At 40.1% G+C, this 16,920-nt stretch overlaps 1 protein-coding gene across 1 annotated transcript in view; it reads left to right on the forward strand.

Annotated features, from left to right (window-relative positions):
- The first annotated feature begins 901 nt into the window (after positions 1–901).
- Positions 902–16,920, forward strand: part of Camk4 (calcium/calmodulin dependent protein kinase IV) — a 230,935-nt gene continuing 214,916 nt past the window's right edge. The window contains exon 1 of the mRNA XM_026391313.2: positions 902–1,062. Within this exon, the coding sequence (XP_026247098.1) occupies positions 902–1,062 (161 nt within the window). The remainder of the gene's footprint in view (positions 1,063–16,920) is intronic.

Here is a 16,920-nt window from a genome sequence, read left to right on the forward strand (position 1 = left end):
TAGGAGCTCCAGCAGTGTCAGAGGCAGCAGTGCCACCAGCAGCAACAACAACATCTATTCCATCTGAAGATTTCACCCAAAGGTGAGTCAAGTTAGCTTAGACCTAGGCCTTTCCCTTTCCTCCAGCTTCCACTGGATGCGAGCACCGGAGCCCTGGAGGACTGAAAACCACAGGACACCCTCTGCCACCAATATAAGCTTTGACACAGGGACGAACGAGGGATGGCTGGTTGGCTGGTGCTGGGTGGGAGGGACTCGCTAGGAGACACGCTCGAGGAGGGATGAGTTGCACCAACAATGACCAGGTTCCTTTCGCACCATCGGCTGGGTGCCCGCCACTCCCGGAGCTCTCAGCCCACTGCACGCGGTCTCCTTCCAGGCGGCCGGCTCCCGCGGGAGGGCGTGTGGGATGATGCTCCCTGGTCCTGGTGCCTTCTCCAAGCTCCAGCATCCGGAGCCGCCCTCAGCTGGCACCGCGGCAGCCACAGCCTGGGCGGGAGAAAGGGAAAAGGGAGGGGGGCTGGAAAGGCTCCGCGAGCGGGAGGAGGGGAGGGGGGGAGGGAAGGAGCGAAGGGGAGGGAATCTCTCTGCTCTGCGGTGCCTCCCCCTCGTCTCTCCGGCTGGCGGTGACTCCGGGTTCCCTCTCCACACCCGCTCGCAGTGGCTCACCCCCTTCTCCGCCCACCCTTCCTCCGGAGCGCGCCGGAGGGGAGCCGCAGCCCGCGCGCGGCGGCGGCGGAGCCGGGTGGCGAAGGCGGTGGGTGTGTGCGTGTGTGTGAAGGACGCCACCTCTCTCTCGATCCTGCTTCCTCAGGCGGCGGGCGGCGGGGCTGCAAGCTCCGGCAGCGGCGGTGGCAGCAGCGGCGGCAGCAGCGGCGGCTTCCGGAGTCCCGCCGCGAAGATGCTCAAAGTCACGGTGCCCTCCTGCTCCTCCTCGTCCTGCTCTTCGGTCACCTCCAGTGTGGCCCCCGGGGCTGGGAGCGTCGTCTTGGATTACTGGATCGACGGTTCCAACAGGGATGCTCTGAGCAATTTCTTCGAGGTGGAGTCGGAGCTGGGACGGTAAGGCGGGGCGAGGCAGGTTCCCTGGACCAGGCGGAGCTCTGAGGCGCGGGCGAGGGCTGGGGACGCCTGCAGCGTGCACCCGGGTTGTCCCCCTTACAGTGACTGCTTCCGAGGATGGGGGACTGGCCTCTCTGCCCTTCTATTTTTCGTTGCCTAGTTAGTGACTGGGAGGGAGCTAAGCTTTTCTCAGGTGCGGCTCAGATCTTCCCCGGAGTGCCTAGGCCGGTGGAGTGGCTGGCATCAGCGGTACTCTCCCAAGCTCCCTGCTCGCCGCCGGCTGCCACTTCTCCTGGGTGACAGCTCTCACCGCACGTGGGCCCTGCTTTCCCAAAGAATGTCTTTGCTCATGGCTATAGCTTGCTAGAGGGTCCTGTTTCTCTAGTTATTTGGGGGAGTGGGGATTGGAGGGTGCCCCTTATGACAAAATTATTAAATTAGATTCCTCCTCTTCGCCTTATCAAGGTCTCCAAAGCAAGTAGCACTAGGAATTAAACTTAAATACTAGCTTCCCTACAGAGTGTGCTCAGGAGTGAAAGGGGGAATGAATCATTTAAGAGAGTTAAAGGCAGAATAATGAAGTAGTGTGGCTTTAAAGAGGAAGCAGCACATGGGGTGCAGGCACTGTAATTAGTGAAGAGTTCTGCTGATTTATTTAAATTATGTATGTAAAACCCCATCTCCCTAGGGAAGCATAAAAGTCCCTCATCCCTTCCCTGGGGATCCAAACAGGTAGCAGATTTTCTTTGTGAATGATTCCATGTGTTCTAATATTTTTATCAATTGAATTTTTTCTTTCCATCTCCTTTTCCCCCCCTTCTTTCTTCTCTGTTGTCCATAGGTGAGGAGACTTGTTTCAATACTCAGTTTAGATGCAGGGCCCTTTACTATACAGAATCTGAAGATGTAATTTAAACTCTTGACAAATTGCAACTTCTTTGCAATTTTATTTTCCTTTCTCTTTTTGCTGGAAATATTTTAGCTAACACCTGTTTTTAAAATGTCATTAGAGACCAGAGTAGAATTCTGAATGTTGGTAGTTGGCCAGAGGTGTAATTGTCGCTGCTGTACCTGTCTCCAATTTCCTATTACTATTAAGACTCATTGAGAATGGGTGATATGTGAAAATGAAAAACTTCTGAATGAAAACTTAGGAGTTTGTTATGCTTAAAAATGTCTCAAAATACTCTAGCATTGGATAATGTATACAAAACATCCATTTCTGGTCAAGTTTTTCAGTGTCCATCTGAAGATCTGTTACATGTAGATTGATATGAAATAACAGAAATAGGTTTGCAAGGTTCAAAACCTAATGATGTGATGTGCTGCATAATTGTGTGTATACAATTGTGTGATGTGCTGTAGTACTGCAGTGTACACTTCTAATTAAGGGGATGGTTTACTTAAAATTGTTTACTTGGTGTTTTAGAAACTGACACATAGTTGAGGAAGTGCCTGATGATGCTACAGGGACTGTCCCAGCAGCAAACCTAACTGCCTTCAGAGTAACAACTTCGCCAGATGCTTCTAATCCATTCTGGCTTACCGTCAGTATAGCTTGTCTTTAAGAATAAGTTTTGCCATCAAGAAACTCGAGAAATTTCCTTTAATTTGAGGGATGGAAAAGTGAGAAAAAAAACAACAACAACTGTCAACTGTACATGCATATGGGATGGTAGACATCACAGGGAATGCCTAAGGAATTTAAAAAAAAAAATTAAGTTTGGTGTTATGTTGCATAATTTTTGGGTGATAAGTCCAAACAAGTTTGCTCTTAAAAACTGATAGTATATTTTGCTCTTAAAAATCACAAAATTAAGATATTTAGGGGGAAAAAAGCTAAAACTTGTGAACTTCTCTGTTTTTTTTTTTCAGTAGTAATGTGTAATTGTTTAGGTAAGTTTTCTGTAGATGGCAGCATTGGTGAGTTACATGCTTACACTATTTGGTTAAGACTTTGAAAAATATAACTTCATGATACCACTTATTTTTTTTTCAACAAAATATACCTGAAACCTGCAGCAACTAGTATTCTGAATGTAATTATTAATAATTTATAACCAAAGTTATCACTGTAGATATACGATAAATGATAAAAGTCCTCTTCCTTCCTACACTAGTGATCAAGTTGAATTTAGTTAATTGGTTTCAAGTCTTTACTCTCACATTTTGGGTCAAATCTGCTCATCAGTGGTGACTCTAAGGCCAAAACATTCAATTCATTAGTACACAGTTGTCAGTAACATGCTAAGAAAGCAGTGCTCTGGAGTTGTGTGGTACCACTCAAGAGTGGCAAGCTCCAGAGTGTAGACAAACTCTACAAGATTAAGTTAATTCATGATTTATTGGTTCCTCTGTTACAATTATCTATTATAAATTAGTGACTACTGAATTCAAGAGGATTGGATTTATGACCATTGGGGGCCAACACATGCTGAGGATATCTAGAAACACCAGGAGAGCAAATTTCCAAGGTTAGACCCATCTGAAGCCCCGGATGGTGCTTGTGAAGGCAGCTGCTGGTAGTAGTGATTCATATGCAGCCATTTAGGGCAGGGCAGATGCATTAACTTTCACTATGGGGGTATGGATGTATGGGGATTATTTAGAAGTGTCAGGTGAACTAATTTCTCTAAAATCACATTTGAAATTCTGTATTACTTGAAAAGTTTGTCAAAAAGTTTCTAAAAATCATCATACACCAACAAATTCAATTCTACTCAAAAATATGGAATTGGTCATGATCCCAGTTAGGGCTCCATATCCTAGACAGCAGTTGGTGTTTTGCCCAGTGATTTGAGAAATTGGCATTTTAAATGCTTTTCTAATGCACAAAGGAGCTTGCCTCTGGTTCAGATTCTGCCCAGAGGTTTGGCATAGGGAATGACAAGAATTGATTTGGCCAACTCTGTGGTGGGGATTTGGCCTTGGGCATCTAAACCCATATCCTGTTTTCAGGTATGTCCTACCTTTTGTTTCCTACCTTCTGTTGCAGCAGTTTGAGAGAACATTTATAACAAAGCCAGATGTACTTACAGATGCACAAATCCAAAAAATAAATGAAGAATAATTAGGACAAAATAAAACGATTTTCAATTATTTTATATATTTAAAAAAAATTTCCATTCCAGGGACTGAGGTTGTAGCTCAGTGATAGAGCACTTGCCTAGTATGTGTGAGGTACTGGGTTCCATCCTCAGCACCACATAAAAATAAATAAATAAAATAAAGATATTATGTCTATCTATAACCGAAAAAAAAAGTTAAAGAAAATTTCCATTCCACTTACTATAGTGTCTTTAGGCTGGTGAACTTTAGTACCTGCCTCCCCAACCCAATTCACAATTAAAAGACACATCTATATTGCAGCTTAACTCAAATGTAATTATATAGGACTCAAGATAAGAACCAAGTAAATTTAGATAGTGAGGTGTGTATATGTGTGTATGTTTGTGTGTGTATAAAACAGAATGATTTGATGATATAATACATATTCTTATTATCAACAGTGGACTCTAATATTTTCTATTCTATGCTGTTTGATTGTATTCTGTTTTATTAGAAAAATATTGGCTGAACTCATGTGATTTCACATCCCACTAATGGGTTGTGATTCAGTTGGAGAATTCTGTTTTCGGCCATAAATCTGTGCATGCCAGATTGAACTATGAGGCAGAGTCCTTTTAAAAATTGTCTTGCAGACCAGTTGACAGCATTGAATAGTGTCCATTTGGCACAACTCTGTAAGAGAAAAATTCTCCTACTTTTGCCTCCGAGTCATTTTTGGGTTTCCCTTTCCAAGATTTTTGGAAAAACACTGGTGTCTCCTGAAGATCTATTCTACTAGGCAAGTAAGAATCTGGACTGGCTGAGGGCAAGGGGCTGTACCTGAAGCAGCTTCACTGTGGAGCAGAGGAACTCAGAGGCCTGAGAAGCAGGATACTCCAGTAGAAATACATAACTGAGGCCCAAGTAACAGTCAGCAAAGGCCTCCTGTAAGGGAGCATGAAATGTGTGTATTTTCAAAGAGAAAGGCTTCAACCTGTGCTCTTGGATTGAATATCTGGGTGTCTTAAACAACAAATCATTTGTTTCTCACAGAGCTAGAGCTGAGAAGTACGAGTTCAAGGTGCTAGCTGATTCATTTCCCCAGTGAGGGCAAGCCCTTTTCCTGTCTTGTAGGTGGCCACTTTCTTGCTGTGTTTTCAGAAGGTAGAGAGAGGAAGGCGGGCCGGGGAGAGGAACCAAGCTTTCAGGTGTCTCCTTCTAATCCATAGCATCATGAGGGCTCCAATCTCATGACTTCATCCTAAACATAATTACTTCCCCTAAATCCCAACCTCCATACCATCGTATTAGGGATTAGGGCTTCAGCATATGAATTTTGAGGGGACAGTCAGTCCTCACCATGGCTGGTGAAGGATCAGATCTTTCTTTTCCCTTCCCCTTTCCTCTTCAGCCCTCTACCTGGGTCATTCTCCTGGTTAATGATTCTCATGCCCCAGCTTTTACCCTTAGACTATCCTTTAGGCCCCCACAGCCTATCTAGGGTATACTTCTGGCTACTGATCTTCTGCCACACATACTGCCTTTGAAGCTTACACCCTTTGGGGATGGTATGGTTTTAATCTGACTTGGAATTAAAAATATACCTGTTCAGTCCCTGTCTTGTTCTTTGTGCATGATTCTTTTCTTAGTCAGTGGATATAAGGGCAAGGTGGGATTGCAAGTGGTAGAATAGAAACTGACACTGTGTGGGCTCTTTGCAAGAATACTGACTGTTAGCTTCCGGAAGGCAGAGTCTGTGGGTTTGGCTTATTCACTATTGTGTGTGCATTGTCTAGCATTGAGCATAGTACTTGGCAGGTGTTCAATAAATGATTTTAGGGAGAAATCCTCAATGGTAATAAAGTGGACTGGGCACAGAAGGTGTTCCTCTTTCCTCTCTTTTTTTTTTGAAATGCTGGTGCCTATTGGTCTTGATGTTAGGATCTCCATTCTTGTGACTCTGGAAAAGTGAAATATTGTAACCTATTTATCTTCTTCGTAAAACTTATGTGACCATGTCCCTCATCTCACTCAGCACTCTTCTCAGTGTGAGTATTGATAACCGCCACCTCTGTAGCTCATAGGGGCTGGAAATAATGCCATTTTTCTGTTGGCAGTATTCTGTGGTTCTGAAATGAAAGGAATTCAGTTTCACCTTCACTATCATTTTACCACAGGTGTGTCAGAATTAGGCATTAAATCAAGTTGAACTTAAAGTCATGAAATGCCTCCAAGCTATCCCAACCTCTAAAGTACTTGGAAATGCACTCTTTGTAAAGAGGCTTAAAGTCTATTAAAGACTGTATGATAGGATCACTGCTTTAAGAACACCCTATTTTTCCATGCTTAAATACTGTTACAAGGTTCAAAATAACTTCTGGTTTTGAAAAAAAAAAAAAGGCTTCTAAACTGTTCTGGAGAAATTGAGAGGGTGGGGGAGGGAGAATGCTAACCACAAAATAGCTTCAAAGAACTTTATTGTGAGCACTTAACCCTCAGACATAAATTTGTGGGTTGTATGTTTGCAGAAATACGTTTGAGACAACTTATTGAGAGTTGACCAAGTAAACTCCTTCAACTACTAGCTGTTATTTGCTTGTTGATCATTTTTCTTCTTTCTTAAATATGGCTGAGAGGTAGTTTTTTATTTTTCTAAAACTCCCTCTTGGGAAAGCTAACATATCTAATAAAACCAATGTTGATCTTTTAAAATTTCAAGGTTAGGTTTATCTGTGAAATATTAATATTTAATTGAGTCAAAGAACCATAACATTCAGGACAAAGAATAACTTTCCATGAAGATCAGTGACAGCTAGAGTCAAGTTTTTACTCAGATCATATTAATCTTTACCTTAACTATCTTTTAATCTCTTTGTAGTACAGGATCATCTGAAGACTTCATAACTCCAATGGCTTAATTAGGAGGTTATGTCCAGATATTGAGGACATAGTGTTAGCACATAAAGGACAGATCCTTCATTACAGTCCATTTTCTTCATTCTAATTGCAAGTGAAGGGCAAGAGTAGGTAAGGTAAAGTAGAGAAAGGTAAGGATTTTCCTTGGTTTTATCTTATCAATGGCAAAGATCAAATGAGGAAAGGAGCAAGGCCTAGAGAGGGTGATTCACCATGACCAGTCAAGGGTAATACGTGTAGACCTTTCTCTTTTCTCTTACAGTGTGGTCTCTCAGCCTAGGCATCATGGAAATTCAGGCCCAAATAATGCCTTGTGTGGGAGCTCTCCTGTGCATTATAGGATGTTTAGCCATGTCTCTGCCTGTTAGCCCCTAGATACCAACAGCAACCTTCTTCTCAAGTATGAACACTACAGAGTCTCTGGATATGGTCAAATGTATCAAATGTAGTCTCCTTGCCCTACTGACATCCACTATCTTAGAAGCTTGAAGCTAGTCTTTTTCATGACTTTCTTTCAGCTGTATAGACAGTGAACAACAGATTAAGTGCATTTGCTGGATATCTGCTGCAACCAAATATTTCTCCCATTTCTGTATATAACACCAAGATTTCTGTCATAGGTGCATACAATCTGTGCTGTAACTTGCTTAATGTTTTGTTTAAATAACTTTATCTTTATTAACCTAAATTTACTTAGAACAAATGCTTATTTCACTAAATTGAAAACCATAAATAAAAACAAATTGAATATTCATAAATAGAAGCAAATTATAAAAATAAATCACAATGAAAGCATAACATAAATATTAAATTGTAGCTAGAAATGTTTGTCTACTGAAGGCTGCAAGCCTGAGGATTGTTCTCTTTGTTAAGAACAGAGATTATCAAAGATTAGCAGGGTTAAAACCATAGTAGTAAAAATTGAGGTTTTCTTCCTGATGTAATCAGAATGACTGAAAAATAATTGAAAGGAGAAGGATGTTCTCATTTTTTGATCGCTTGCTATTTAATTCCATGCCTTTGAGCCACCTAAAGTCCACATCTTTACAGATATGACCTTTTGGATAATTATGACCTCGACTGTGTCTGTTGGCAGTATGTGTGTTGTTCAGTGAAGGCCAGAGTATGAATGAATATGATGAATAAAACACTATTTGGCCTCCACGTGCATAGTTTACTGATAATAAGTCATCAGAAATACATCTAATAAAACAAGATAAATAAATAGGCAAATAAATAAAAATCACTTTTCTAGATGACTTGCTATATTTAATAGGTACACTAAAATTGTGCTGAGAAGCAGGGATTTGGAAATTTCTAATAGATGTGTAGTTAATTTTGTATTTCTGTTGCATGAGGCTCCATGTTGAAGATTCCATAGACTTGCTGTCTGAGTAAAAGAGTGTGGTTCAACTAGGCTTGTTCATGTGTACAGACAGTGATGCTTGTTTGCTGTCTTTGCTGCTCATGCTGTGTTTCAGGATGAACCTAGTTTTCTTACATGTAGAATGAAAGAATCTACTTTTTTTTTTTTTTTTTTTTTTTTTTTGCAGACCCTTTTCAGAAGGTTAAGAAAAAGTTAAATTTTTTTACTTTGAAAACATTTACCATTTAGAGCCAAGGAGGTTGCTCTTTTGAGTTTAGCATCAATGTGAAAACAAATGCAACTTTGATTTTATGTTTCTTAATGTTCATTCTTATTTTACAAGTGGATGATTAAGTAATTATACACCATAAACAAAGGAACCAAAGTGAACCATATTATGGGTATACTGTCTCTACACACACATTAGGGTGTATTCTGAAAGCAGAGCTCATTTACATTTTGCTTCCAAATCTTTTTGTGTAACAGGGATCCAGATTTTATATACACACATATATGTAAATATATATAACATATAAATATTTTATGTATATATATGTGTATATATATGTGTATATGTCATTTTTAATGACAGGATTGTGTATATTTTGAAGTACATTTATCTTATTTTTGTTAATTTTATTTATAACAAAAATTGTCAATATGAGAATGTGTATCTTTTATGCAACCAACTTAATAAAGAAGTTGAAAGAAAACAAAAACTAATATGAGGCAGAGAAATAAGAACCACAGCAGTCTTTTCAGCAGAGTGATAGTTCCATCTGAGAGGACTGAGGTATCTTCATGGGAGAGTGCTGGACTTTGAAATATGCCAGGATTTTAATAGCTATAGCTCTGGTAAAAGTAGTAAAATAACAGAAAAATATAAAGACATACATTTTGTTTTGCAAAATTTACAAGGCATGAGCCCTGCAATGGCAGATAAGTTGGAAGGGTAAGTTGCGATCAGACCAAAGAGGGCCCGTAATGAAGAAAAAGTGACCCAGTAACTTTGTCAACTGAAAACTGAACACCCAGAGAAAGGGGAATGAAACATTATGAGAAGCCAGGTACCATGGTGTATGACTGATCCAGCTACTCAGGAGGCCGAGGCAGGAAGGTTGCAAGTTCAAGGCCAGCCTGAGCAACATAATGAACAATTGTCTAAAATATATATATATATATATATATATATATATATATATATATATATATATATTTAATTATAACTTATGTAATTATATATGAAATTATATTTACACCCAGAAGCAAAATGTGGCTACAGAAGCAGCATCTGGATCTTCAGCTGAGTTTGTCAGAACTTGTTACTAACCTATAATTAAAATAAAACATGGGAGTGGGTAAGAGAAAACTTATGTTGGTTTAAAAAAAAAATAAAGCGGGGGGGGGGGGGAGAACTCTTACAAATCCCATGGCTGACTAGATAAGAAGGAAGAAGTGTTGTTGTATTGAGATCTGTTACTTAGACCAGGAAAAGAGATAGGTAGAGTAAACATTTAATATTGTGGATAATACTTGTGTTCAAAAGCATTTTACTGGATGATTACTGGATTAAATAATGATAAGTAGGAACCAAATAAACGTCTTTACTTACATATAAATGCTATTTTACTTTATGAAAATGACTTTAAATCAGATAAATGGATAAAAGTGTGAATAGAAAAGAAATCTCATTACAAGGTGTGTCTTTGTGCAGAAAGGGGAAGTGGGTACATATGTGTAGTTGTTATGCATTTTAAAGTTACTTGATGAAAAGTTTTGATAAGAACTTTTGCCATTGCAACCAAAAAAGTCACATAGAGGAAAACAGAAAAAGAGTAAAGAAATACAGATTCTACATCAAGTTGAGGTTTAAATGAATTTTGGGTTCAGTAACAAAGATGGGTGGTCAGAAATCTGGTATGGAAGTGAGGAGAGAAGAGGGGTTCTTTGTTTGCCTCAACTTCAGTTTTAATTAATTAACTTACTTCATGGAAAATTTTGCTCACCGCCTACTTAGGAGGCTGAAGGCATCAGCCTGATGTGTGTTTGTGAGCTGTGCTTGGAGAATTGTGGGCTAGTGCCCTGCACTAGTGTGCAGGATGTGAAGTTTCACCTTGTTAACAAGTGCATCATCACCACCTACTGCTGAGTCACACTTCAGGGTGACATTATTGAAAAACCCACCAGGGACAAGGGTATTCCCTAAAAACAAGACAAAACAAAAGAGAGTGGGTTGGACTTGAGACTACCCTCTGAATGGCATGTTCTATGGAAAAGAAAACAGATATGACATGTTCACTCTTTGTTTAGAATAAATTTTCTTTGACTTATGACGATAGAATTGGCTAATATTACACGTCAGACATAAAAGAGAAGGGGGTAGCAAATCTGTAGTTATATTCCCACATTTATTTTTTACCTACAATGCAGTATATGAATGATTTCTTCTTACTTCAAATCCTATGGATTGTTCAATAGATATATTTGCTTACATTTTATCCTTTATTGCTCAGATTTTTCCAATTGTGGCTTGGTCTGCCTCACTTGTCATACAGTCTTTTTTTTTTTTTTTGTCATACCATCTTATGGGGACAGTTAGTGACCACTTTAACTTAGTAACGAACTGCTTTCCATTTGGGAATCTAATAGACATGCAAAGTTGTCATTTAATTGTGACAACTGGTCCAAATTCATTCTTTAGCAAGATGTAAGTATTCTGTTACCCATCCATTCTAGTGGATCCTATATATTTTTTCAAAGCTCCTGGCCAAGACAACCACTGAGAAAATAAGACTGCTATTAAATGAAATTCAAAATATACAATTCAATAAGTCAGTCTTGCCTGAAGTGTTCAGTCATAACAGGCCTCTGGGTATTTCTTTAGTGAGAGGAATTGTTTTTAGTGGCAGTGGCTCTTTTAGAACTCTAGGTCCCTCTCCTTTTTCCTTTAATGTTAGTGTGTGTGTAAGCTAATAAAAATGTTCATTGAGGTAAACGTGTGAGCTCTCCTGAGAGCAACCTATAGCTAAAGGTGAACTAAAAACATAATAAACAAAGCTTGTCATGTATACCACAGTAGTGAAGGGGAAACCCTAGGACATGATCAGGATAATGTCCAACAAACCAACACACAGCTTTAAGCTATTGAGATGCAAGAAATGGAAGTGAAATGCCAGGACTGAGTCAAAAGCAGTAGAGGAGCATTTGGCAGGGTCTGTTCTGAGCTAGGTGAGTGCAGCAGAGCACTGGTCCTAGCTTCAGCTGGCAGGTGGTGGGGGCAGGTAGTCCTCAAGGGTGGAGGGGAGTAGTCCTCAAGGAGGACTCTTGGGCAAGGCTGTCACCTGGGTGGCTCTGAGGCTGGAGTACCAAGAAGGTCATTCTGGACAGTTGAGTCAGTGGGAGTAAGAGAAGCACTGCTGAGCAAGATAGAGGCTAAGAAAGGAACATTGCTACCTGGTGGCTGTGCCTCTTTGGGCATAGAACTGAACCTCACTCAGCCTCATTCTTAAAATGAAGACTGGGAGTATGTCACTTTCAGCATTGCTAGGACAATTAAATGAGATCACATATGTAAAACAATGCTTAGCTCCGTACCTGGCATATGCACTTAATATCATTCACAGTTCACAAAGTGGGAAGTAGGGAATAATGGTTCTAAATCGGGTATGGACAGAATTAATATTTTACTTGGTCTGGTTTATAGAACCCTTTTAACAAACTAAGCTGTTCTCGCCAGCCAACCTTACCTACTATCATTTCTCTTCCAGATCACCATCATGCAATAGTAACCAGGAACTTGGAATGGTTCTACTGCCTTAAAGTGCACTTCTAATTATTTCAATAATACTACACGATCTTTATCACCACCATTTTACAGAAGAGTAATCTCAGATTTAGAATGAATGGTGAAGCAGGTTGTCCATGCCGTGAAGAAATGGATCCCATATGATCCTCTTACCTCTATGGCATTGTGCACAAAACTCTCTTTGTTTGAAACGCACTTTTGCTAATCCTCACAAGAGTCATCCTACCCACCCCGGTAGAAAGCTTCTACCACTTCTGTTCACTCATCTCATTTCATAAATGCCCACTTCTAATGTTTGTGGTCTTATGGTAAATGACTTGTGGCCTTCACCACCAAAATATCTGCTCCTTGGACAAAGGAGCTCCATATCTTACCTATCTTTTATCTCCATACCCAGCCCATTCTTCAGCACACAGGTGTTTGTGGAATGCTGGGTGCTGTGATGCATGCCTGTAATCTCAGCAACTCAGAAGACGGAGGCAGGAGGATCACACATTTGAGGCCAGCCTCATCAATTTAGGGAGACCCTCAGCAACTTAGCAAGAACTTGTCTCAAAATCAATTTTTTAAAAAAGGAAGTGTTTGTGGAATATCTTGTGAAAACCCCCAAAATACAAGAATTAGGCAAACAGCTGCAGGAACAGGCAGGAGATTAAATCTCTTTCTCCAGGATGTTTTCCCTACAGCAACCCCCAGCAAATCACATCCAGAAATTACTTTTTCAATACCTATCTCCCTTTCAAGAGTGTAAGCCACTGAGCATCCAGTCTCTGCCTCCCTATTCACTGCTATGTCCGCCGCACCTAACACAATGCCTAGCATTAAATATTTGTTGAGTCCTGAGTCAGTTACACAAAGAGGATTTTTACAATTAAGTTTTCTTAGAATGCAAGGGTCTCTGATTTTTATCTGTGTCTGTATCACTGTCTTAAAGGGCTCTGTCTTTGAAATACTGGTGGTTGTTTTTTGTTTTTGCAATTCTAGGACCTCATACAATTCCAGGGCCTCATACATGGTAGGCAAGTGTTCTACCTCTTACTTATATCTGTGGCTGGAATTATTGGAATAGTGTGCCTTCTGTGATTAGGTCTACCTCTAAGTTCCCTTCTAGGCACAAGATCTGCTTTCTTCCAGTTGAATTCTCTGAGTGATTACCCTCCCTCTTTACTTGTATTCAGGAGACAGGGCAGCTTCTGGAGTAAGTACTTTTCTAAGCTCCAAAGGCTTTGTAATTGTGTTAGAGGGTAACCGTAGTTGTGTTGAATACTTCTTGTTCTTATTCTGTGCTTTTTAAATGCCTCGCTTTTTTTTAAGTGTGTAGATTCTCCTTATTTATTAGTGCATATTAATGATATGAAATAATGGATTTCATTTAAAATATTTATATATGCATATAATCTATTTTGATCATTTCCAACCCCTCTCTCCCTTGTCTTCCCTTCTCCTGGCCCCCGATCTCCTACCCCTTCTCTAAGAGTCTTCCTTCTACTTTCATGTCATGTTTCTCCCCCTGTAGTTTATACACATGAGAAGAAACATATCAGACTTGTCTTTCTGAGTCTGGCTTATTTCACTTAACATGACGATCTCCAGTTCTATCCATTTTCCTGTAAATGACATGATTTTGATTTTCTTTATAGTGTTTCACCTTTTTTTTTTAAATGTATTTATTGCTAAATTTGTTCATCTCCACTTCCTTTCGAGGACCCTCAAATGCTGGTAATAATTGTGGATACCTAGGGTAGAATGTAGCAAGAAGGTATCATTGCCTGTTTTCTCTACCCCTTTCAATTTTGTTTTAAAGTGAATTCTTCTTAAAAATCTTGACTTGGGATCTGTTTGTTGCTATGTAATCAATTAACAATGTCCTGTCACATGGCCCTGTAGCACATGCCCTGCTTTTACCACAGGAAGAGAAATAGCGGTTAAGGAGAGGGTCATGAAGGAGGTCAGAGGATAGTTTGCTCTGTGCCCATCTTTATTTGGGGATAGTGTTCAAAAGCCATTTCCTGAGTCCTCAGCTCAAAAGCACCTCTCTCTCATCTTCTGAATTTTTTCTTTATCCCACCAGAGCCTAAGACCCTTTTATTTTCTGTGTGTCTCCCCTTATTATGGACTGGATGTTTATATCCCTCCAGACTTGACATGTGGAAGCCCAAACCCTGAATGCCATGACATTTGGAAATGAGTCTTTAGGAGGTAGTTAGGGTTAGATGAGGTGATAAGAGTGGGCCCTCAGGATGGGAATAGTACCTTGTAAGAAGAGGCACCAGCAAGCTGTCCCTGCCATGTGAGGACATGGTGAGAAGGCAGCCATCTGCAAGCGAGAAGAGAGCCCTCACCAGAGCCATGTGGCGCTCCAGCTCGGACCTCCAGCTTCCAGAACTGTGCGAGGTAATGTCTGTTGTGTAAGCCACCCAGTCTGTGGCGTTTGTTATGGCAGCCTGCGCAGACCGCGAGACTTCTGCTCCTTTTTCCTTTTGGTACCTATTTGTCTCAGAGTTCTAGAAAAGTGATCTGTTCTCCTTCCTAGATGCACGCCATTGTCTTTCTTCCAGGTGTTGGGGAATGGAGATCAGAGACCCTCTTCACAAGGAATGCAGCCTCTGTGTTTTCTTTATCAAAGGATGACTGGGGCTGGCTCTGCATTTTGTTGCTCTTTTTTTTTTTTTTTTTTTAAACGAGAGTAGGACTGTCTCCTACACTGCATCCTGCTGGACCCTAGACTGGGGCAATTCTGTGGCCACATCCCCTCTTTCTCTCCTCAGCCTTCCAGGCACTCACACCTTGGTGTCCTACTGCGTATCTGTACCTGTCTGCTTTCCAAGTGCCAGTGCCTGCCAGCTCCTGGTACATTATTTCCTCAGCAGCTGGCACGGGATTTTTCTGTTGCCAACTAGAAGCTCAGCTATTAAAAAATAAAACTTGGCACATCGTGAGTATCATATGTTTCCATCAGGACTTGGATCTGCATTCTGGCACAGCTCACATGATCACTTTGGGCACCTCTCTCAGGACAGAACCCAATGTTCCTTTGGGTCCCTGACCACATTTTCATCCACTTATTCCAAATGTGATTTCCAACATTGAAAGACATGGGATGCTTACGATACCTTGATGGTTAGTTTACCGATGTTTTTCTTGATGCAGTTGAACTTTTCAACCCATCAGTGTTTCTTCGACACTAGGTCGTCATCTCTTACTGTTAGTGTCAGTTTTGTATCTTGAATTGTAAACTTCCAAGAATAAGGTTCATATTTCTCAAATTGATGAACAGCAGGCACATTACACTGCAAGAGGGTGTTTGTTGCGTGACTTTATATGATCACGAGGAAATCCAAGGGAAGGGATGTTGATTGTGGGGATAGTTAAACATTAAAACAAATTAAATGAATGCTTTTAAGTTAAAAAAATCTGCAGCCGAGTGCCAATTCAGCCACTTATGAACTGTTTCATTTCAGGCAAGTTTTCAATGAGTCTCAGTTTCTTCATATGTAAGAGGAGGTAAAATTGGATGAGGTTAGTGCACACATTATACATAGTAGTGTGCATTAGATGTCACTGGTTTAATTCTGGAATGGCTGCTGTAAAGGTGGAGGGTTTGTATGTAATGAGATAGCCAAATCTCTCAGAGATGTCTTTAGATGCCCAGGTTCTATAACTGTGTTGGCAGCAGGGTTTACTAATTTTCTGCTGTTGCTTGCAATTTCCAAGCAAGCTCTCTGAGCTCCAAGTTTCCCCTTCCCCAGAGGAAGCACACTGTGCAATTTTTGTAAATATCTGACCACTGTTCCTTGTCTTTCACATATTGGAAAGAATGTATAGTATATCCTTAAGATTTTCCATATCTCTTAATAAAAAAAGGTACAGTTTGTGGTTTAAAACAATTGCCATACATTTTTCTTTCTATATGAATTTCACAGCTTCTTTACTTCTAAGAAGAATGTTAAAATTAGAAAATATTATTTTTTGTTTTGCTCTAAGATCTTATTTTTACTAAAGTTTTTTCATAGCTACATTAATCTTTTTATACAGAATAATGTATTCTTCATTGGCAAGTTAAATAACTAGACCTAGGATTACTCATTGTAGCCTTCCTGTGATTCAGAAATGAAGAATAGTTAGTTCTCATGCTTTTTTCACAGGATTACTACAAAGATTGAAAATATCAATTGTGGCTGTATTTATTAAGCAAAAAGTCTGTGTATAATGAATTTTTCACTTGAATGATTTTTTTTTTTTTTTTTACTGTTAACACCAGACTTCATTTGGATTTCCCATTTTTCCATTAATGCCCACTTCTCTTCCAGGGTCCAATTTAAGCAATCACATTGCATTTAGTTGCCATGTCTCCCTTGTTCTATGGCAGTGTCTCAGTCCTTTCTTGTTTTTTGTGACCTTGAAAGTCTTGAGCAGTGCTAGCCAAGTTTCCTGCACAATATTTCCCACTTTGGATTGACTGTTGTTTTTATACTTACCTGGAGTAGTAAGTTTTTGCAAAGACAAGAAGTGGAGTGTCCTCCTTGTGGCACCATATCAGAGGAGATTTGATACCAAATGAATCTCCACTTAGTTAACCTTCCTCACTGGCTAGTTTCTCCATGTACAGTTACTATTTATCCCTTTCTTTATTCTACTTAATCTTTGGAAATGGGAATTTAGTTTGGCCCACTTTTGGAAGTGGAGAGAGTTAAACTCTATCTCCCAAAGATGGAGATATCTA

The sequence above is a fragment of the Urocitellus parryii genome, chromosome 1, assembly GCF_045843805.1.
Source record: "Urocitellus parryii isolate mUroPar1 chromosome 1, mUroPar1.hap1, whole genome shotgun sequence".
Lineage (NCBI taxonomy): Eukaryota > Metazoa > Chordata > Mammalia > Rodentia > Sciuridae > Urocitellus > Urocitellus parryii.